The sequence below is a fragment of the Drosophila ananassae genome, chromosome XR (assembly GCF_017639315.1).
Source record: "Drosophila ananassae strain 14024-0371.13 chromosome XR, ASM1763931v2, whole genome shotgun sequence".
In the NCBI taxonomy this organism is placed as follows: domain Eukaryota; kingdom Metazoa; phylum Arthropoda; class Insecta; order Diptera; family Drosophilidae; genus Drosophila; species Drosophila ananassae.
In genome coordinates this window covers 14139088-14160147 of record NC_057932.1, presented here as the reverse complement: position 1 = coordinate 14160147, position 21060 = coordinate 14139088, and the positions used below count along the sequence as shown (strand labels likewise).

General features: G+C 48.8%; 3 protein-coding genes across 5 annotated transcripts in view; 2 read left to right on the top strand and 1 right to left on the bottom strand.

Moving 5' to 3' along the window:
- LOC6505269 overlaps positions 1-14431 on the top strand; it is a 109412-nt gene extending 94981 nt beyond the window's left edge. Inside the window, exons 4-8 of one of the 3 annotated variants that reach the window (XM_032452118.2) lie at positions 4034-5148; positions 5211-5471; positions 8528-9389; positions 9450-10102; positions 10167-14431. In XM_032452118.2, the coding sequence (XP_032308009.1) occupies positions 4034-5148; positions 5211-5471; positions 8528-9389; positions 9450-10102; positions 10167-12449 (5174 nt within the window). In that variant the 3' untranslated portion in view covers positions 12450-14431. Of the gene's footprint in view, positions 1-4033; positions 5149-5210; positions 5472-8527; positions 9390-9449; positions 10103-10166 lie in introns of those variants that run through there. The other 2 variants (XR_006507792.1, XR_004310217.2) reach the window with 2 other exon arrangements.
- On the bottom strand, positions 6569-7957 carry LOC6505003. The gene has a single exon (XM_001965620.4). It carries the CDS (start codon positions 7726-7728, stop codon positions 6709-6711), a length of 1020 nt encoding a protein of 339 aa, XP_001965656.1. The 5' UTR covers positions 7729-7957; the 3' UTR covers positions 6569-6708.
- Positions 14432-17813: 3382 nt separating the features above from the next.
- Positions 17814-21046, top strand: LOC6505270 (myb-like protein X). Its single transcript, XM_032451976.2, has 2 exons — positions 17814-18368; positions 18989-21046. The coding sequence occupies exons 1-2, from the start codon at positions 18083-18085 to the stop codon at positions 20788-20790; spliced, it is 2088 nt and encodes a 695-aa protein (XP_032307867.1). The 5' UTR covers positions 17814-18082; the 3' UTR covers positions 20791-21046.
- The last annotated feature ends 14 nt before the right edge of the window (positions 21047-21060 follow it).

Here is a 21060-nt window from a genome sequence, read left to right as displayed (position 1 = left end):
ATGTCTCCAAGGGGGGGCTCAAGTCCAATGCAAATTAAAATATGAATACACCTTAAGCTGTCATTAGAGCTCTCCACTCTCCACTCTCGACTCTGACCCGCCGGCCTGCCTTTTGGTTTGTCGTTTCAATTAGCAATGGACTCGAGACCCGAGACCCGAGACCCGAGACCTGAGACCTGAGACTTGGCCTGAAAGAGTTGCCTGGTGCCTGTGGGCGTCTGAAATGAGTCAGGAGAGCCTCCATAGTGCGGTTGTGTCTATAATTTGTGGGGAATTAGCATTCGTTGAGATTTCTGCATTGGCATTAATGAGCGGCTCATTAATCACTCCCTAACCGAAAGCCAAAGTGTAGGGATAACCGACTCACTCACAGACTGGTTACTGCTTGCACGAGAGAATCGCATTTTTTTTTTGGGGGGCATTAGACCCCAAGATAGGTGATAGGTGGTGACTCCCCCGCGGGCCATGGCACACATGGCGTATGATTAATTTTTCACAATCATTTTTCATTATGCAAAAATAAAAAAAATAAAAGAAAATATACACCTCGGGGAGAGAGAAACCTGTGGAGGTGGCTTAGATGCATCCAATGGGGATATCTTTTGCGTGCCGAGTTGCCTCTAAAATAATTAATGAGCCGACAGTGCGTATACGCGATGTCGTAACAAGTCCCACATAGTAACTTGCAATTTGAAAACAATGCAGAAATGTCTGAAAATAAATTACATAAATGCCAAACACATATGTATATCCCATAGAGAGGGAGTAACTCCGAGGATAGGATTGAAAAAATGGTAATTTTTTTGGGCCACCCTAAATATGTGCGTGGGACGATAGTCCATCAATGTCCCATCAGAGTGTTGGGCCCATGAGCATATGTCTCTCATGTTTTATTTAATCGAATAGGCCCCCTAATGCATATTTTATCAAGTGTTTTTGGGTGCAAAAGTGTACCCCCTTGCTGGAGGGGCTTTCTGGGAGATCGCTTCCGCTCTTCCAAACTTATTCAAGATTAATTAATAAACTCTGAAACGCAGCACCCCCCTACCATCCGGATTGTGTTAATCCGAGTGTGTGTGCCGAGCAAGCAAAAAAGCAAAAAAGCAAGGAAAACAAGAAAGGAAAGCTAACTTCGGGCGGAGCCGAAGTTGATATACCCTTGCAGTTCAGTCGCAGTCCGCTAGGTGGCGCCACCCATCTTATTTTATTAGATATGTAGCGGATCGTATATAGTCGGCCGATTCTTATGAAATTTGGCATATTGAATTATTTTTCCCAAAATAGAATGTGTACCAAATCCCATCTTTCTAACTTAAAAAACACCAAAGTTATGCCAATTTCGATCGTTCTATGACAGCTATAGGATATAGTCGGCCGATCCTTATGAAATTTTTTACACAAGATATTTTTGTTAAATATAACATGTATGGAAAGTCCCAACCCTCTAACTTAAAAAACACCAAAGTTATGGCATTTCCGATCAATCAGTTATATGGCAGCTATAGGATATAGTCGACCGATCCCGGCCGTTCCGACTTATATACTGCCTACAACAGAAAGAAGGGTGTGTGCAAAGTTTCAACTCGATAGCTTTAAAACTGAGAGACTAGTTTGCGTAGAAACAGACAGACGGACAGACGGACCGACGGACAGACGGACAGACGGACAGACGGACATGCTCATATCGACTCAGGAGGTGATCCTGATCAAGAATATATATACTTTATAGGGTCGGAGATGTCTCCTTCACTGCGTTGCACACTTTTGACCAAAATTATAATACCCTCTGCAAGGGTATAAAAAAGGGAAATGTGTTTGTCAAAAATCAACTTAAACGATGCCTCCCAAGATGCTCTGTTCAATGGGAGCAGGGGGCTGTCTTTGGTCTGGTCTGGCCCGACTCGGTCTGGTTGTGGGCTTCTTCCCCTAAAAAGTTACACAAACTCAATTTGTTAAAAGCAAAATGTGTCCTGCCCGCCCTCTTTACATTCTCTGGCTCGCGTATAATGCGATTTTCAAGATGTTTTCACATTTTGCGGGAAATATTTATACAATTTCCCTCATACTAGACTCATTCTTGCTTCTATTGCCTCATACTTGCCTCAAAAACCCACCAAAGAGGGTATTAGGGAGGTGTATAATGTAGTTTTCAATATGATTTCACATTTTATGGAAAATATTTATACAATTTCTCCCATACTTGCTTCATACTTGGCTCATACTTGCTTCATACTTACCTCATACTGGCATTAATACTCTCTCTAATCCCTCTAATGCCTCACTTTTATATGCCTCAGAGGCACACCAAAAAGGTGTACAAGGTCATATTATGTGGAAAATATGTATTTAATTCCTTCATACTTGCCTCATACTTGCTTCATTCTTGCCTCGATTGCCTCAAAAACACACCAAAGAGGCTTAGAAGAGATGTATATCATTTAGTTTTCAAGATGTTCTTACATTCTGCTTGAAATATTTATAAAATTATAGTTGACTCATACTAGGCTCTCATATTTGCTTCACAATTGTCTCATACTAGCCTCATACTTGCCTCAAATTTACTTCTATTGCCGCATAGTTGCCTTCAGGCACAAACCAAAGAGTGTATAAGAGGTATTGAATGTGATTCAATGTGATTTAAAGATGTTTTCACATTTTTCCACTATTGTCTCATACTAGTTTATACCTAACTTCATTCTTACCTCATTCTTGTCTCATTCTTACTCATTCTTGTCTCATTCTTACTCATTCTTGTCTCATTCTTGCCTCAAACACACACCAAAGAGGGTATAATTGTAGTGTATATTGTATTTTTCAAGATGTTTCCACATTTTGCCAAAAACATTATAAAATGGTCCTCATACTAGCCTCATACTTGCTTCATGCAAGCCTCATACTAGCCTCATTCTCGCCCCATACTTGCCTTAGAGCCACAGCAAAGGGGCTCAAAAGGCCAGGCTGGCCAAGAGGGCCGTTTGCAATTATCACGGCCAACTGAACCCGACTTGTCACCATTCGGCCCAGTCCGTCGCTTCTGGCCAAGTCTGTCCCGTCCGAGCCATGATTAATGTTCTTGAACATGACAGAGAGTTGTCTCAGATCTCGAATCTCGAATCGCTGTTCTGTTTTTTTGCGCCATCTGAATCTCAATCGGAATCGGAATTAGAATTAGAAACGCCAGCCCAGCTACACTGAGAGAAACAAACAAAATTATAATTTAAAATTATTATAGTGACATATTGGCTTGTTTTATTTAAAAAAATTGTGAAAAAATTGCCAATATATGTATGTATTTGAAGCGAAAGTCATTTCTCGCAGTGTACTTGACTCTAATGTTCTGCTGCCGGCGGTGGCGATGGCGGTGGCGGTGGAGAGCTGGTGGAGAGTGCCGGCGGAGAAGGAGTGTGGGAGTAGCTGCTGCTGCTGCTGGCCTGCCCATGGCCACCACTCGGCAAGAGTTGGCCCACACAGAGCTGGCCAGAACCGAGGTGGCGGCTTTCTGGCTTTGATTTCTGGCCCCAAGTCCCACGCCGCGAAATGTGGCGCTTTTTTTTTCCTCTTTTTTTTTTTGTTTTTTTTTTTTTGCTTTTTGGCCAAGACGCAGACATGACGGCCATGGCCAAATCCTGTTTGGCTTTTGCGCTGCATATGGCCCACAATTGCTGGCAATTAACTCACTCGACCTGGCCTGCCGACGCATAATTACCAATTACCAGTGTTTGTGGCTCGAATGACGTCATCATTGTCAAGAATCTAGAGTCTAAGATGTCATCTGGAGAGGAAATAGAGCTTACCGAGGGTCTTAGTCCTAAAAATAAATCATTTCAAACTCATTTAACTTTAAAATCAATCATTAAATTAATTTATTTTAAAGTTTTCTTCTCTTTTAAAGTCTTTTTTACTTAAATTCCTGTATATTATTTAAGATTAAAGTTTAAAAACCTAAAAAATTGCTTTAAAAATGTATTTAATTTTAAAATTAAAAACTTGCAAGTTAAAAAAATCCTAATTTTTTGTCCAAAACTCTCTCCAGATGAACACAAACTGAACTCTGGCTCATGGGAAGACACCTTGGACGAGCCACACCGCCACCACCAGTCGCACCACCAGCCGCTCCACCAGCACCACCACCACACTCTGCACCACAGCAGCAGCGGCCAGCGCGGTCAGATCGGTTCCCCGCCATCCAGTGCCAGCATCACCACCGCCCAGCTGCATAGCGCCTTCAGTCGCAGGATCGCCGAGCAGCGGGAGAAGAGGAACAGGGACAGGGACAGGGAGAGGGACAGAGATCGGGATCAGCAGGATCGCGACTGCCCCACCGGCACCACAATTGCCGGCGGAAGCTATAGCGCCAACGGTGGCCAGGCAGCCACTGTTGGTTGCAGCCGGAGTCGGAGCAGCTGCAGCAGTAGCAGCGACAGGGACACCAAGTCCCCTAACAGGGATCCAGAAAAGGACCACCACCACCAGCTCATACTCCAGCAGGAGCAGGAACAGGAACTGCTAGAGTCGCAGCAGGCGTTGCCGCTGGAGGAGGATCATCTCACCGAGGAGGAGCAGACCAGCAGCAGCGTGAGTTCCCTAAGCGCCGGCAACCAACGCAATTCCCAATTGCGTTCCACCTTCAACAAGGCCAAGCAGCATTTGTCCTTCGACAAATGGCGCACGGCCGCCATCGGAAGCACCACAGGTTCCGGCTCCACAACAGGCTCAGGATCAGGATCAGGATCGGGCTCCGGCTCTGCATCGCAAACTGAGAGTCCCAACTCGAGCAACATGATTTTGCGGCGGGCCAGTGCCTGCACCATGCCATCAAATGGCTCTGGAGGAGGAAGCTCCTCCACCCAACGTGAGGATGTGACCACGCCGGGGGAGTCGCCGGGACGGCTGTCCAGGTGGTTCTCCATCCGGAGGGGTTCCTCGCACCAGTACGACGTGGGCGGCCGACACTCCACGGCCTCCAGCTTCGACACTCCCGACTCGGGATCGGGCACCACGGCCGGCGATAAGGCGGGCAAGTCGGGGACATCGTCGGGGGCAGGAGGCTCCTCGGCAGGAGCAGGAGGAGGAGCAGCGCAGGACGCCGCCTCGCCCCAGAAGCTGGCCAATCTGGGGGCCAGCAAGATGATGCCCGGCGTGCCAGAGGTGAGTGATGACTTATCCGATCCTGGAGGACTCTCTCCCAACATCCTTTTTCTCTCTTGCAGTACGAGGACGACGAAGGCTCTCCGGGAGCGGGAGCGGGAACGGGAGCCACCAATGCCAATCGCTTCGACATGGACCTGATGATGACGCCGGGCAGCCGAGCCAACGGCACAGCTCGCACCGCCCACAACCGGCTGGTGGTGCCGATGCTGCCCCCCGCCCCGGCCGGCCTGTCCCAGCAGCAGCTGAAGAGGCGCCACATCGTGGCGGCCATCGTGCACAGCGAGAACTCGTACGTGGCGACCCTGCAGCGTCTAGTCAATGTGAGTAGCGGTCTCCTTCGCAGGAGGGACTAGTAGTTGTCCTAGAAGAGTAGACGTAGTTTGTAGAATGGTGCATGGAAGTGTGAAAAGAATTCTTCTGAGAAGAAGAGAGGTGTGAGTAGAAGCCTCCATTATGGAAGAGACTAGTTGTTCTCTTAGAAGGGTAGAAAGTACGGCAGTGCATGGAAGTCTGAGAAGAATTCTTTAAAAGGAGTAGAAGCATAAAGCGGAGAATTGACAGGAGGAGATGTGTGAGTAGTCCTTCTCCTCCTCCTCCTTCACTGAAGAGACCAGTCATTCTACTAGAAGGGTAAAGAGTAGACTAGAGCATGCCCTGCAAGTCTGTGAAGAATTCTTCAAAGAAAGATAGGGGGGTGTGAGTAGTAGCATCCTTTATGGAAGAGACTGGTATTACTCCTAGTACTCCTACTCCTGGAGGCTCCTTCATGGAAGAGACTAGTACTTCACCTAGAAGAGTAGAAAGTAGAGAGTAGAGTAGTGCATGGAAGTCTAAGAAGAATTCTACAATAGAGTAGAAGCATAAAGCGGAGAAATGATAAGAAGAGAGGTGTGAGCAGTAGCTTCCTTCACTGAAGAGACTCATAATTCTACTAGAATGTAGAAAGTAGAGTAGAGCATATTTTGGAACTCTTCAAAGAGAAGAATTCTTCAATGAGTAGAAGCTTCAAGAGGAGAAAAATGGAGAAAGGAAGAAAGAGAGGAGTGAGTAGTAGACTAGTATTACTCATAATAATCCTACTCCTAGAGAAACTCCTTCATGGAAGACACTAGTGCTTCTTCTAGAAGAATAAAGCGTAGAACTGTGCATGGAAGTCTAAGAAGAATTCTTCAAATAGGAGAAGCATGAAGCGGAGAAAAGAGAGGAAGGAAGGGAGTTGTGAGTAGTAGCCTCCTTCACGGAGGAGACTAGAAGAGCAGAGAGTAGAGTAGAGCATGCCTTGGTAGTCTGAGAAGAATTCTTCGAAGAGTAGAAGCATGAAATAGAGAAAAGAGAGGAAGAAAGAGGAAACCCCTAAAATTTAAAATCTCAATTTATTTACAATTATTAAGAAATTTAAACGAAACGAGTGTCGGGATTTGGATGCAGTGTCTGATTTAATAGATCGCAGTTGGCATTGAGTTGCTCTAAGATTAGATCAATATTTTAATTTGTGTGTTTAGTCAGTGTGACTAGTGTAGTTAGTTAGTGACTAAGTGAGTGAGTTAGTGAGGGAGTTTAGTAGAAAGCCTCTTCGTTGTCGAGGAACTCAAACTCCCTCAGTGTCATACTGACGTCCAGGTCGTCGTCGTCAGTGTCCTCGACGGCCTCGGCCGTTGCCTCCAGGTCGAGGTCCTCCTGGCAGAGGGGCTCCTCCCCCGCCAGCATCCTGTCCAGACTGGTTCCGATATTCAGCTCGAAGGGAAAGCTGAACTTGGGCACCTGGAACTCGTGCATGTGGTACTCCCAGTTCAGCTGATCCTCCGATTCCCTCAGGGTCTCCTCCGAGGGAGTGACGTTCGGCTGATTCTCCAGCAGCTCCTCCTTCCGCGGCTCCTGCTTGTCCAGCTCCTCCTGGTCCAGCTCCTCCTGGTCCAGTTCCATCCTGTCCAGCTCCTTGTTGCCCTGCTCGTGCTCGTGCACCACCTTGGGCTTGTCGCCCTGCAGGTTCTGAATGTGGATGGTGTGGACGTCCATGGACTTGTCCTCCGACCGCGAGAGCAGGACCTCCTTGTAGCGGTCGTAGGAACTGAGATACTCCGTCGCCGACTCGGGGGTCATGTTGTCCGGATCGATCAGGAACTCGATGTCCACCGGCAGCAGGATGTACTTCTCGCCGGTCTTGACGTCTCGCTGCATCTTGCCGAACTGCTCCAGATCCTTGGCCTTGACCAGGTCCACCTCCAGGACCTCGTTCTTGCCCCACTTGTCGATTTCGTGGTCCTCCGCTCGCTCGAATCCCTCCAGCTCATGTGACGTGGGGTGGTGCTGCTCCTGCTCCTGTTCCTGTTCCGGCAGCTGGAAGCGGTGCAGCTGCGGCTTCTTCAGCTGGACGAAGGCGTCGTTCCGGCCGGCCTCCACGAAGATCTTCACCTCCCCGAAGGCGTCGGCAATGATCTGGGTCTTGACTTCGTCCTCGTACTCGTACTCGTACTCCTCCGGATAGGCCTCCTCGGCGGCCTCCATGTCGGCGCTCTGGAACGCCTGGAATCGGCCCAGCACCTCTCGATGGTCCTCCTGCTGCGGCCTGATCTCCATTGATACTGATGACTATGACTCTACAATTTTTAGGGGTTTCCTCTCGCAAGAAATCAAAAAATATATATATATATATCAGTTTTTTAAAACCTAACCGTAATTTTTCACTGGCACTCTACACAAAAATCGAAAATCGAAAATCGAAAAAAAATTGCTAGAAAATAGTTCTGTTCTGTTTGTTTGTGGAGAGTGATCTGTGGGACTGGGGTAGGAGTAGCCCAGCACCTAGTCTGACGTGAAACGACAGCATGCTCCGTTTCGAAGTCAGAGAAGTAATAGATCTCCTCCTCCCACCTCGCCTCGCCTCGCCTCGAATCTAATCTTTAATCTCATTTCGAAACTCATTTGATCTCTTTACATGCCATCCTCTTCCCATACTTGACCGCCGACTTGACCATCATCACCACTAACACTCGACCCCCTAACCTCGACCCACTAACTGTCTCATCAACCACTCCACCACCACCCCATCGTACTCGCCCACCAGTAGTTACAGAACTAGAAACCACAAACCCCAACACACATGCCGTAACAGATTCCGTAACATTTAGACCCAGACCCCTCCGATCGTAAAAGTAAGCCACTACTGTGAGAAACCGATCAAGATCCGTCGCAGATCATCTTGGTAAAGAGTAATACTATCATTTCTGGCGAGGCACCATCCTCGGATAATCGGAGAATCCTAAGAATCATAGCCTAGAGAGGATGGCGCCTCACAGTCCTTGAAGCCTAACCCTCCTTGGAACCTCAACCACCTAGCTCTCACAACTAATGGTTATTTCTCCAACAACCCCTTTAGGATTACAAGAAACCGCTGGAGGAGTGCAGTCCACCGGTGCTGAATCCAGTGAAGATCTCCACCCTGTTCCACTGTCTCCCGGACATCCTGCACTCGCACAAGCTCTTCCGGATCACTTTGGCGGAGTGCGTCCGGAACTGGGATAGGGATGAGAAGATCGGTGACTGTTTTGTGAGCGCCTTTGGGAAGCCGCAGCTCCTGGAGATCTACTCGGGATTCATTAACAACTTCTCGGCGGCCATGGAGCTGGCCAAGATGGAGGAGAAGCGCAAGTCCGCCCTGGCCGACTTCTTCAAGGTGAAGCAGATCAGCGCCCACGACCGGCTATCGTTCTTCGGGCTGATGGTGAAGCCGGTGCAGCGCTTCCCCCAGTTCATCCTCTTCCTGCAGGACCTGCTCAAGTACACGCCCCAGGGCCACCACGATCGCATGTCCCTGCAGCTGGCCCTCTCCCAGCTGGAGCTCCTGGCGGAGCTGCTCAACGAGAGCAAGCGGGAGGCGGAGCAGTACCAGGCCTTCAAGGAGATGCTCGGCCACATCTCGGGCACCTTCAACGCCCGCTCCCTGAGCCTCTCCAGCGTCAGCATGAGCGACTCCTCGGGCGGCCATCGGCCGCGGTATCTACTGCGGGAGGACAATGTCACCCACATGGAGTTCAACCAGGCGGGCTTCATAGTGAAGTGCAAGCAGCGCCGGCTGCTGCTCCTCAACGACAAGGTCATCTGCGTCTCGGTGGCGCCCAAGCAGTCGCACGACTTCGGGGCCACCGAGAAGCTCACCTTCAAGTGGATGTTTCCGGTCAACGATGTGGAGATTGTGGACAACAGCACGTCGGCCACGCTCTCGAGGATTCTTACAGCTGGTAGGTGGATGATCCTTGAGATCCTTGATTTCTTTATCTAATCCCTCTCCTTCCTTGCAGGACTCAATCGTGGCGGCAGTTTGAAGTCCAACGGCAGCACCAACACCAACGGCAGTCCCTACGCCAACAGCGGCACTCTGCCCGCCCACGGCCTGGCAGGATTCGGAGATCCGCACAGCTCCCCGGCCGCCCAGCTGACGAACGGAGCGGACAACCTGTGCAGCGAGATGAGCACTCTGATGTACGACTACGAGGTGATATCCCGCATCCACGACCTGGTCGGGAGCCTCAAGGGCAGCTACAAGGAGCTGAACGCCAACACGACCCGCAACGTCCTCAACCTCATCCAGGGCTCCATCCAGCGCAAGGACGAGGAGATGGCCTGGGTGGACTCGTGCTGCCTGCAGCTGACCGGCCGGCACAAGTCCGGCAAGGAGGAGACCTTCACATTCCAGACGCAGACGCCGGCGGTGAAGAAGGAGTGGATCACGGAGCTGCGTCTGGCCCAGCTGGCCCTCGATCCGAACAACTCGCCGGCGTGGGAGCGTGGCGGCAGCCATCAGCCGCTCCAGCATCACTCCAGTCCCGGCGATCCCCGCCACTCCACCCAGGAGCAGTTGCAGCTCCAGGAGGCCGTGCAGCAGAAGCAGTCGCGCAAGATGCCGCTCTTCGTCAAGGCGATGCCCGTCTACAAGTCACAGCATCAAACCGAGGTGAGTTATTCGACTAATCCTGGCAAGGATCTCCTGCTAATCCTTTCCATCCAATCCCTTCCAGGTGCGCTGTGGATGTTATTATAGCATCGCCAACGACACGAAGCTGAGCGGCAATGCCAGGCGCCGGCACAAGCAGCTCAACTACCTGTGGATGTGCAGCAGCGACGGCACCTCCTCCCACATCACCGTCCTGGCCCAGCACCCCCAGCAGGCCGGCAACCTGCGCGAGGCCGGCGCCTTCGACATCTACGAGACGCAGGTGTCGGCACTGGAGTTCGTCAAGGGGTTGGAGGCGCAGACGCGGAGCAAGGACGAGCCGGCTAGCCTGCTGGGCGACCTGGTCTGGCTGGGAACCGACAGCCGCAAGATCCTGGTCTACTCCGCCCGCAATCCGGAGCAGGAGGAGCAGCTGGGCAGCTACTCTGTGCCGGGGGCAGTGCAGCGGATACTCTACCACTTCGACGCCGTCTACGTGGCGCTCTCCGGGGCCATGGTGCTGATCTACCGGCGCGGCCACGACGGCATCTGGCAGCTAAGGGATCCCCAGATCGTGCGGCTGGGCGAAACGGATCTGCCCGTGCCCAGCCTGCTGCCGATCAACATGTGCATCTACGCGTCTTGCGGCAACCGGGTGTACGTCCTGAACGCCCTCAAGGGGGAGATCCAGCGCAGCTTCGAGGTGCAGCACGGAGCCAGCCAGCAGGTGAACCTGATGGCCCACTCGGGCATAGGCCTCTGGATCTCGCTGAAGAACTCCACCATGCTGTGTCTCTACCACACGGAGACGTTCAAGCATCTGCAGGACATCAACATCGCCTCCAGTGTCCTGCGGCACGACGGCAAGAAGGAGCAGCCGCTGAACAACAGCTCCGTCTACGTGACGGCCCTGATGGCCTGCAAGGGCCTGCTCTGGGTGGGCACCAACGTGGGTATCGCCGTCACCATACCCCTGCCCCGGCTGGAAGGAGTCCCCATCATCAGCGGGGGCATCAACATGTCCTGTCACGCCCACTTCGGGCCGATCACCTTCCTGTTGCCGCTGATCCCCAAGGTGTATCCCAGTTACAAGCCGCCGATGGGCGCAGTGACGGGCGGAGGAGTGGCGCCGCTGGTGCCCAGCATGGGCGAGGACCTGCAGCTGCCGGCCATCGACGCGGATCCCAAGCTGGACCTGGACGACAGCGCCGTGATTCTGCGCCGGGACCTAGTCAAAGAGGAGCAGGCCACCTCCACGCCCATTGCCGGCTCGGCGGGGGGACTGCTGGTGCGGGACCTCATCACCGAGGGAGACGAGTCAGCGGCCTCCGCCGCCTCTTCGCCGCGCAGCTCCAAGCTGGACAAGCAGCACTCCCTGGACCAGAGCTTCACGGCCAAGATACGCGCCTCGCTGGCCAACTCGCCGGCCTTCCACCGCAAGCGGTTCCGCGAGGACCCCAACCGGATGTCCAAGACCCTGCCCCGGGGCCTGGGCGCCACAGCGGCTGCCGGAGTAGCCAATGGCGGCGTGGCGGCGGCGACTGGCGCTGGGGCGGCGGGAGTGGCCGGCAACCACGGGGAGCACGGCTACTGCGATGTGTACGGACTGTACGGGAAGCTGATCTTCGTCAAGGAGGACTACGACGCGGAGGAGGGCAACCAGGGCAACCTCATGGACATGATGTACGAAGGCATGCGCCGCTCCGACCCCGAGCTGGCCGCCATACCCGGCAAGGTCTGCACCCTGGACCGCCGGCTGCGGATGAAGGCCTCCCGGCCGAGGTCCCTGGACCTGTCGAATTGGTCGGTGGACTCGAAGTCCTCTAGCTTGTACACCTCCTCGGGGAGCGAGGAGAGCATGGGCATCCGGCTCTTCGGGGGCCGCTCCGTCTCCCGGAACAGCAGCAGCGCCAGCCACAAGACCTCCGGCACGGGCAGCGACCTGGGCAACATATCCGAGAACGGGCTGATGACCACCGCGGACATCCACCACCACCAGCAGCAGCAGCAGCAACAGCAGCTGATCGGCGGTGCCGGCAAGGCGGACGAGGCGGGCAGACTTGGAGCCGGAACTCCCGGAGGACTGGACAAGCCCGCTGCCGCCGCAGTGGCCACCCTGAAGCGGAAGCAGAAGCAGAACTCCAAGCAGCAGCAGCAGGCCAGTGCCGATGGGCCGCGGACAGTGATCACCCTGATGGGCGGACGCGGGTACTGGCGGCAGATGTGGTACAACACCACCACCGGAGGATCCCCCAGCCACAAGAACAGCTCGTTCGGCGGCGCCCCCGGCGGCGACTCGCAGTCGGATGCCCCGCTGGCGGCCAACTCCAATGACGCCCACATCGTCGTCTGGGAGAAGAAGTTATAATCGCAGGAGCTGGTGTGCTGCTGCACCCTTCAGCAGCACCCCCACCAGCACCATCCCCCCCTCACGGAGCTGTGGCGCCACCAGGCCCAGCATCAGGCCCAACAGCAGCAGCAGCAGCAGCGTCGTGGGCGGGGGCGTGTTCGCTTCCGGGGATCGTTTATTCAGCGGGATCGCAGTGCTGGCTCCGGATCGGGATCACTCTCTGGAACAGGCACTGGAACTGGAGCGGGAAGTGGTTGCGGATCCGGGTCTGGGTCGGGGGGCATGCTGAGCGCCAGCTTGAAGCGACTCACCAAGCTGAAGCGCGGCGGCAGCCTCAAGGAGTTCTAAGGGAGCTGCGGACTAGGTTAAGCGGATAACGGATTACGGATTACGGATAACGGATTACGGATTAGGCACAAACAACAAATCTGGCGGCCACATAAATTTAAACGGTTCTTTCCGAATATATATATATTTAATGTCCAGCCTGCCGAGGAATTCCGGGTCTGGAAGTGTCTCCTATGACGCGTCGATTTCTGAAAACAATCTTTTCAAAGTGAATATCAAACTGTATGTCGCTCTTTTGAAATTTCGAAATATTTCTTAAGAATTTTCAATATTTTTTGTGGAACTATCCGAGATAAGTTCATTCGATATCAGACTCGGAAATCGGAAGACTTGGCCAGCAGGGTTGTGTATATATCTGGGAGAAACATTACTTTTTTTTGTTTTTTTTTTGAAAAAGAATCCCTACTTTTAGTCAACGATTTATTCTCAAAACTCGAAAGTTTCTCTCGTTTTCTCGATTTTCGCCTCAGAAAGTGAAACTTAGCCATAGGGAAGTGTTTTTTTTTTATGTAGTTCATAACTGAATATCCAAATATACAATGTTTTTTTTTTGTGATAGATTTTTAAGGAAGTACGTTACGTAGGACCTAAGTAGGATTAAGGACTAGAACCCACACACACACCCACTCACACACACAGGAGAGCGGCAAAGCCAACAAGCTAGGGGGAGAAGTGTTGTCTGTACAATAAGATTTAAGAACTAACCTTGTTAGTCTCCCGAAGAGAGTCTCCCGAAGAAGGACGTGTAGAATTGGTGTTAGGACTAACGCACTGTCTGATCTTGGACTCAATTTTTTTTTTTGTGGGAAAGGGCACTTTCCTTATGTATTATAAAAAGAAAATATAGAATTAAATGTTCTACCATATTATAGCACTTTTGTGGCAGCATATAGCGATCGGGTGTTGCGGCCACTGTTTGTAGTACGTACTCTAGTGTCTACTCTAATCTATTTGTAAACATTTACAACCAAGAAGCCAACAAACAAAAATTAAGGGGGGAAAATAATTGTGTGTGCTTTTTTTTCGAGTGTGGCTGACAAGTCTATACATACGAGGAGAGTACGGGAATAATAATGCGAACAAGGAATATCTTATACTATATACAAGAATATACTTATATACGATTTACATATATACATACTATATATTAAATAATTAAATATACATGGCGCGTGTCTACGACAAAACAAAATATTTAGCTAAAAAAACAAACAAACAAAAAACAAACAAAAACCAATGTTTCATCGAAGATATTTTTTGCGAACGATATCTTTTGGATATATACATATAGAAGTCGAGCATAATGCAATTATGTAACTTTTTATATCAATGTGCATATTTACACACTCCGACACAACAACAGAACAGAACAGAACAGATCACAGACACATGAGCGTTACAGCACCCATCAACATACATACATACATACAATACATATATATAAAAGAATATATAAATATATTATATATTTACGTATATATCTACACGCATATTTACGGATTCCGAAGGGAACCTTTTTGGTGTACTATCTATCGAGGACTGCATTAGCGGTTGCTCTCTCAATGTAATACAATAAACGAAACAAAACATGAGCATTGTATGTATTCGAGAACAAAGAAAATGTATTAAAAATATAAAAAAAAATATAAATACTGGAGGGAGTTTTTATTTTGAGGTTATCCCTTGGGAGTGTCGAGCAATGGCGGGCTTTGAACATAACCGTTATATCGGAGCTTCTCAAACTGTGGCGTCAGAACTTGGGTTGGAGCTTCTGCCGTCAAACGGCAGAGGGCGCTCTAAGAACTAACTTGTGTTTTTATTAGCTTATGTATTATTTTTAACATTTAAACAGTTAATATTTACTTCTAAACTATGGGGATATGTGTTTTTTCTTAAATATTTATTATTCTTTTATTTATAATAAGAATTTGGGGTTAAGACTTGGTCATGTAAATAAACACATGTAGAAAGTTTAGCATTGACTCTAAAACTGTGGGATAAAACCCAATATTAAGGCAGTACTTTTAAAACTTTAGTAAAAAGAGCAAGAAAGTTAAGTTATGTGACTTTACTTGATTAGTGTTTTATATTTAAAGTTTAGGAAATGTTAGTATTATAAATCAGAAAAAGATAGTATTAATTTATTGATCTACTAAAAAAAAGCTTTGCCCCAAGTCTTGACCCACTTGCAGCTTATTTTATTACCAAAAATAAGTTTAGTGACCATTTTGCGTAAGTGTCCGAGGTGTAGAAAGGGCGCCCTTATAATGATGATAAAGCCAAAGGCCCAAGGCGTGCCAAATTGATATTATCAGTAATGAATAATAATGCCTAATAAGCGAACCAGGCGACCAAGCGACCAGGCGACGACATCCAACATCCACATGCCTCTGATAATGACAATAATAATGACAATGACTATCATGATGATGATTACATAAACGAAAGTACATTGCACCACACAGTAAGGCTGGGTATGGGGCTGGGGCTTATTAGAGTTAATTGTTGACGCTCCCTGCTCCCGGCTCCCGGCTGGCGACACTTTTATTTCCATTTTTCATTTTACAATATAACATTTTTTCACCCATCGATGGGTGTCCCATCATCATCCATCGATCGAGTCACTTTGTCTCTCTTTTCACCTTTTTACAATTATTCATTTCAATCGACGAACTTGGCAAGTGTCTGTCCCCGTTAACGCTTAACGAGATTGCAGTTTCGATTCGTCGATCGGTTGGTCGATTGGACGATCGGACGGGTCTGGGCCAGGCTTTCCATTATGCAACGATGGTTGGGCCCTAAGACGATTTGGCCCGGTACCCAAAAATAGCTCGAAAATAGCCCGGAAATTGAAAATCAAACTAAACAAATACATATTTGTGGCAAGAGTAGCAAGAGATTTAAAATCAATATAATAGAAAGGACTCTGTGTTGCAACTATTGTGGCACATAAATCAGGCATCTTTATGGGGATGCCCCCACAAATCAGCAACAGCAACAGCATCGGCCATAACCGTAACTCCCCTTGCTAATGGCCCTCTGTTTGGTTGCCACTTTTGGTCCCCATTGAAAATTCCTCTCCCAAAGTTGAGAGTTTGTCCCAGGCCATGACCTGCCCCAAGTTGCTTTTGCGTAACAACAACAACAACAACAACAATAGTAGTAGTAGTAGTAGATATGGTATGGAAAAAAAGGCAAGAAAAAAAGGCGGTAGGGGGCAGTGTTGTTTTTGGCTTTCCCAGCCAGTCACGATCGCAGCAATTTTCTTGTCACTGTCACCCGAAAAAAGCGAAGCGAGAAAGAAAAAAAAAAAAAGACACTTTGGCGGCACACGCAACAAAGCAAAGCTGCCATTTACACTCTAAAAAAAAACTAGACTATAGTTAAGCTATGTATTTAGCATTTCACATTTCTCCTCCTCATATGTTGCCTCCAAAAACACCCTTTTTCTTGCACTCTTCGGCGGTGTTTAGGTATTTGTTTGTTTGTTTCTTGTTTGTTTGTTTGTTGTTTGAGCCAAAAACATTTTCGGTGTGGCAACAGCGGCTTAAATAACAAATAAACAAAGCGGCGGTCACAGCAACACTAGCAACTAGCAACTACCAACTAGCAACAGCAACACTAACAGTAACAGCAACAGCAACAGCAACAGTAACAACAAAATAGCCGTAACGCCAGCGGTGGCAACAAACAACAAACAACAAAAAAGAGCAACTAACGATGCTGCCGCGCTGATAAGAAAAACGGAAATAACACTTAGATACTTGTAGGTTTTCAGATACTCTATTCTTTTTGTTTTTATAGTGCTATAGAACTATTATACGTACCATTATTAGACATTCTATAATAACAATTGAAGAATAATATACATCCTATACATGGCATATATATAGATAGACCATGTAGTAGATAGTACTTTATAATACTCTACTATATACAACTACTATAACTATAGATACTTACTGTACACCACTATACTATGACTATAGCTTCTACTTCTACAGGAACTACTTGTTTTTTAAAACCTTTTAAAGAAGAGTTTTCGAAGAAGAGAATTTTTAGAAAACGCTACTAAAGTATTTAGAAATCAATGTCATAACTGAAATATATAAATAGATCTTATTAGATTCCTACGATCATTCGATTTCCTACGTATTTATAAAGATACTTAACCCTAAGTTAAATATTATTTATAAATCAATGTATGACTGGAACAAATTACTTAGGAACATCTTATTAGACTCCTAATCAGTAGATAAAATTTAGTAAATCAGTAGATTTAATAAAGTATAAACAGAAATCAGAAAGATTATCTATACTTATGTATATCTACTTACTCTTAATACTATATCTCAGAGTATCTACTATACTTTCAGATACAAATCAAAATCATACTTGAAATGAAACTCTATAGACTCTTATGATTTAAGGGACTATCATCCATAAGATGTCCTTACGTTTTCATATCTTTCAAGCTTCAAATGCTCTACTTACATAAAAATGTACATACATATGATATTTGATTTAAACTCAAGTTTTAAAACTATTTGACGTCTACTATTTGAGTCTTGGAACTATGGAACTGTAGTTATGAGAATCATATCTAATGGAAGTACATAAGTACATCTTCTACTGTATCTTATATCTCAAGCAACAGGTATTGCAGTTAAGAAACTATCTTATATCTAGTTAAGTATTTATTTAAATTTTAGGCAAACTCCATGGCTGAAGAAATATCCCCGCTTCCGATGGAAAGAGTAGAAATGGTTTGCTCGCAAAAACAGCGACAACTTAACGAGGTTGCTGCTGCTGCTGCTGCTGCTGCCGCTGCTGCTGCCGATGTTGTTGGTGTTGCTATTGGTAGTATTGCTGCTTCCACGAGCAACATTTTGGTCTCAGCTGCAGACGCTGCTTCTGTCACTGGCTCTGCCACTGTCACTGCCACCGCCACTGCCACCGCCACTGCCACCGCCACTGCCTCTGCCAACTTCTTGGAGCTGGCAGTTTCCATTTCATTTTTAAGCCAGCGCTCGGCGCGTTCAGCGTTTTAATATTTAATTGTCGTCGATCGCGAGCGGTTGTCCATTCGATTTGGCCACAGACAGAGCTACCGCTACCGCTACCGTGTGCTGCCAAGGCCCAGACCGCAAAGCACATACCGTTAACCGTAAACGCCGATCGCATACCGAAGACCCTCTGAGACCCCATCTGTAGAGCCATCGCGAGTGCCTCCGTCTGCCAATTTTTTTTGCTTGTGGATTACTTTTTTTTGTTTACCGATCTGTTCTGAGTGCGAAAGGATAATGATATCCTGGCTTAGCTGCGGCCTAGTCCTGGCCTGTGTCCTGTGCCCTCTGTCGGTGACCTCGCGGAGCTACAGCAACGGCCTGATCTTCTACGAGCTGAAGTCCCACAAGCCCTACCTCCCGCCCACTGTCAGCGTGTCCCGGGGCAGGAACCTGGCCAGTGTCAAGTACTCGGAGAAGGGCTCCATCTGGTCGACGTTCGGGCAGCCCTGCGAGTGCCAGGGACCAGTCTGCGGCTGCTGTGCGGGCCTCAAGGTGGACCAGTACCGATTCGATCAGAAAGGTGAGAAAGGATATAGATGTTAGGGGGTATTCGATGGCTTCCATTAGGCCTTAATACCCGATCATGATCGCTGCTTAAGAGCTCCTCCACGGAATGGGGGCCCCAGGCTGGCTATCCATATGGGGACTCGCCACAAATTGAGATCGCATCGATCACTTAGCCTGGTCCGAATCGTGGCCAGTGGCCAGTGGCCTGCGGCTGCGGCTTAAGGCTGCTGGTTTCTGTGCTGGCCTGGCCAGGCCTGGCTTGGCTGGCAGAATTCGTATTGAGGCCTCCCCAGAAAAAAATGTATTCAGTTTCTTGGCGGCGCATGCCGGAGACAACAATACCAGGCAGCCAGAAAGAGCGGTTTCCATTTCCATTGCCATTTCCATTTCTTTTCGTGACATGCCTGCATTTGCCAATCAAAATGCCACAAATTGTTGGCGCTCCAAGCGATTCCCGCGCAGAAATCAGTTTATAGCCCACTGCCACTGCCACCGCCACCCGCCACTTTCATTCGCTGAATGCATGTAATGGGCTGGAGTGGAGTCGAGTGATATGGAATGGAATGGAATCGTTTCATTGTCGTCCTATTGTATTCCTCGGCACTAACATGTCTCTGTTATTTCTCTGTTCAGTCTGCGCGAATGTGACTTTTGTGCCGCACTTGGAGGAGGCCCAGCTGGAGATGTACGTCGATGAGAAGGCCACCTCGAAGTTTGGCATTTCGGTAAGGAATCCGGCGCCCTTCTGCATACCGGTGATGATGGGCGTGCCAATGGCCATGTGCGTCCAGATGACCGACGTCCAGATGGTCGACAACAGGCTCAACATGTGCATGGACTTTGTGGTGCGGCTGGCCACCACCGATCTCTTCGAGATGCACTTCCAATGCATGCGCATGGGCCTGGACGGCCTCCAGTATGTGGACAAGAACGGCCAGCCAGTGCTGCCGCCGGGACAGCAGGGCGATGACGATGCTGGCGAGGATTATGGCGAGTATGCTGAGCTGGAGGATCAGCCCGAAGAGTATCCCCTGGCGGAGGAGCAAGAGAGCGAGAAGGAGAAGACGCCTGAAATGCCAGCCCAGGACTACCAGCCAGTGGCCTATCCCTCGCTCTCCTACCAGCCGCAGGTGGCCGCGGCAGAGAAGACTGAAGACGAGTCTTTGGCTTATCGGCCCCAGAAGATGGATGGAGAGAAGGACGCCGAGGAGGAGCAGGAGGAGGAAGCCGAGCCGCTGCCAATTGAAAGTGAAATGCTAATAGCTGGCGATCAAGTTGAAGAGCCAGAAGAAAACGATGAAGAGCTTGAAGACGAGGCAGAAGCGGCACAAGCTGAAGAAGAAAAGAAAGAGATGGAAGTTGAGGAGGTGAAAGAGAAGGAGGAGGAGAAGGAGAAAGAGGAGGCGACACCACCTGACAATGACAATGGCAGCGAGAGTGGCCTGAGGCCAAGTCAGGTAATTGAAACAATTACCAATTCAATAAAAGCCACTGAAGAAACATCACCACCACCACCAACAACAACAACAACAACAAAAGCACCCACAACAACAACAACAACAACAACATTGACAACCAAAATGCCAGTGACAACAACAACTACAACAATGGAAACAACAACAAATGCGACAAGCAACAAACCAAACATTGTTGTTATCGATGACAAAGACAAAGAGGCGGGGCAGGAAGAGACCATGGCCGAGAAGGAGAAGGAGAAGCAGGAGGAGGAGGAGGATGGAGATGGAGAAGAGGTGAAAAAGTCAAGCGAAGAGGAGGCTGAAGACGAGGAGGCGGAGGAGGAGATCGAAGACGAGGGGGAAGAATCGACGACAACGGAGGCTGTGGAGCTCGAAAACGATAGCGACAATGAGGTAAACGTGGATGACGATGACGCCGATGGCGGAGCGAAGAAAGGCCAGGTGAAGGAACCCCCCACAAAGCCGGAGACGCAGATGGCGATGGAGGTGAAAACGGAGGAGACGGAGGACAAGGGAGAGCCGGAGAAAGAAACAGCTGCAGGCAATGAACTAAAGGTCAAGCCCGGGTCAGCCTTAAATGGAGGAAGCGAAGGAGAAGAAGCACAGGAAACGGAAGAAGGAGCCCAAGACGAAGACAAAGACGCAGAGGAAGAGGAAGAGGCGGATGAAGAAACAGAGGACGACGAAGATGGCGAGGAAGAGGAGTACGAAGACGACGAAGAAAATGTCCAAAATCTAGACGACGAAAAAGCCGAAAAACTGGAAATCGAAGCAGATCAACCGCTGGAAGGCTATAACCTGGAAAATCGAGATGCAAAGTCGGTAGCCAAGTCCGCTGCGAAGCCGGCAGCGAAGTCGGCTGCGAAGTCAGCAGCGACCAGGCAGAAAGCGGCCAAGTCATTGTCCCGACGCCGGCGCCAGCGTCTCCAGTCGCGTCCTCAAAAGAAAAGGCATTAAACGAACCACAGACCACCACAGACCACCACCCCAAGCCCCACAAACAAAAACACTGACATTATCATCACCACCATTATCATTCCTCAACTTAATTTATTTTAAATCATAATTCATAATTCATAAATCGTAATTTATAATTCGTAATTCGTAATTGTTAATGATTTGTTAATGCTGAACGTTGATGCCTGTTAATTAATACGTATTTATTGTATTTATTGAAACCGACTCAAAGCCAAACTCAAGCGAAATAAATGATAATTGTAATTAAGT

Bases quoted from the DNA above. Each gene is read 5' to 3' on its own strand.
- LOC6505003 (XM_001965620.4), bottom strand. From the start codon at position 7,728: ATGGAGATCAGGCCGCAGCAGGAGGACCATCGAGAGGTGCTGGGCCGA.
- LOC6505270 (XM_032451976.2), top strand. From the start codon at position 18,083: ATGATATCCTGGCTTAGCTGCGGCCTAGTCCTGGCCTGTGTCCTGTGC. The intron at 18,369-18,988 runs GTGAGAAAGGAT...TTCTCTGTTCAG, and splicing joins GTACCGATTCGATCAGAAAG to TCTGCGCGAATGTGACTTTT.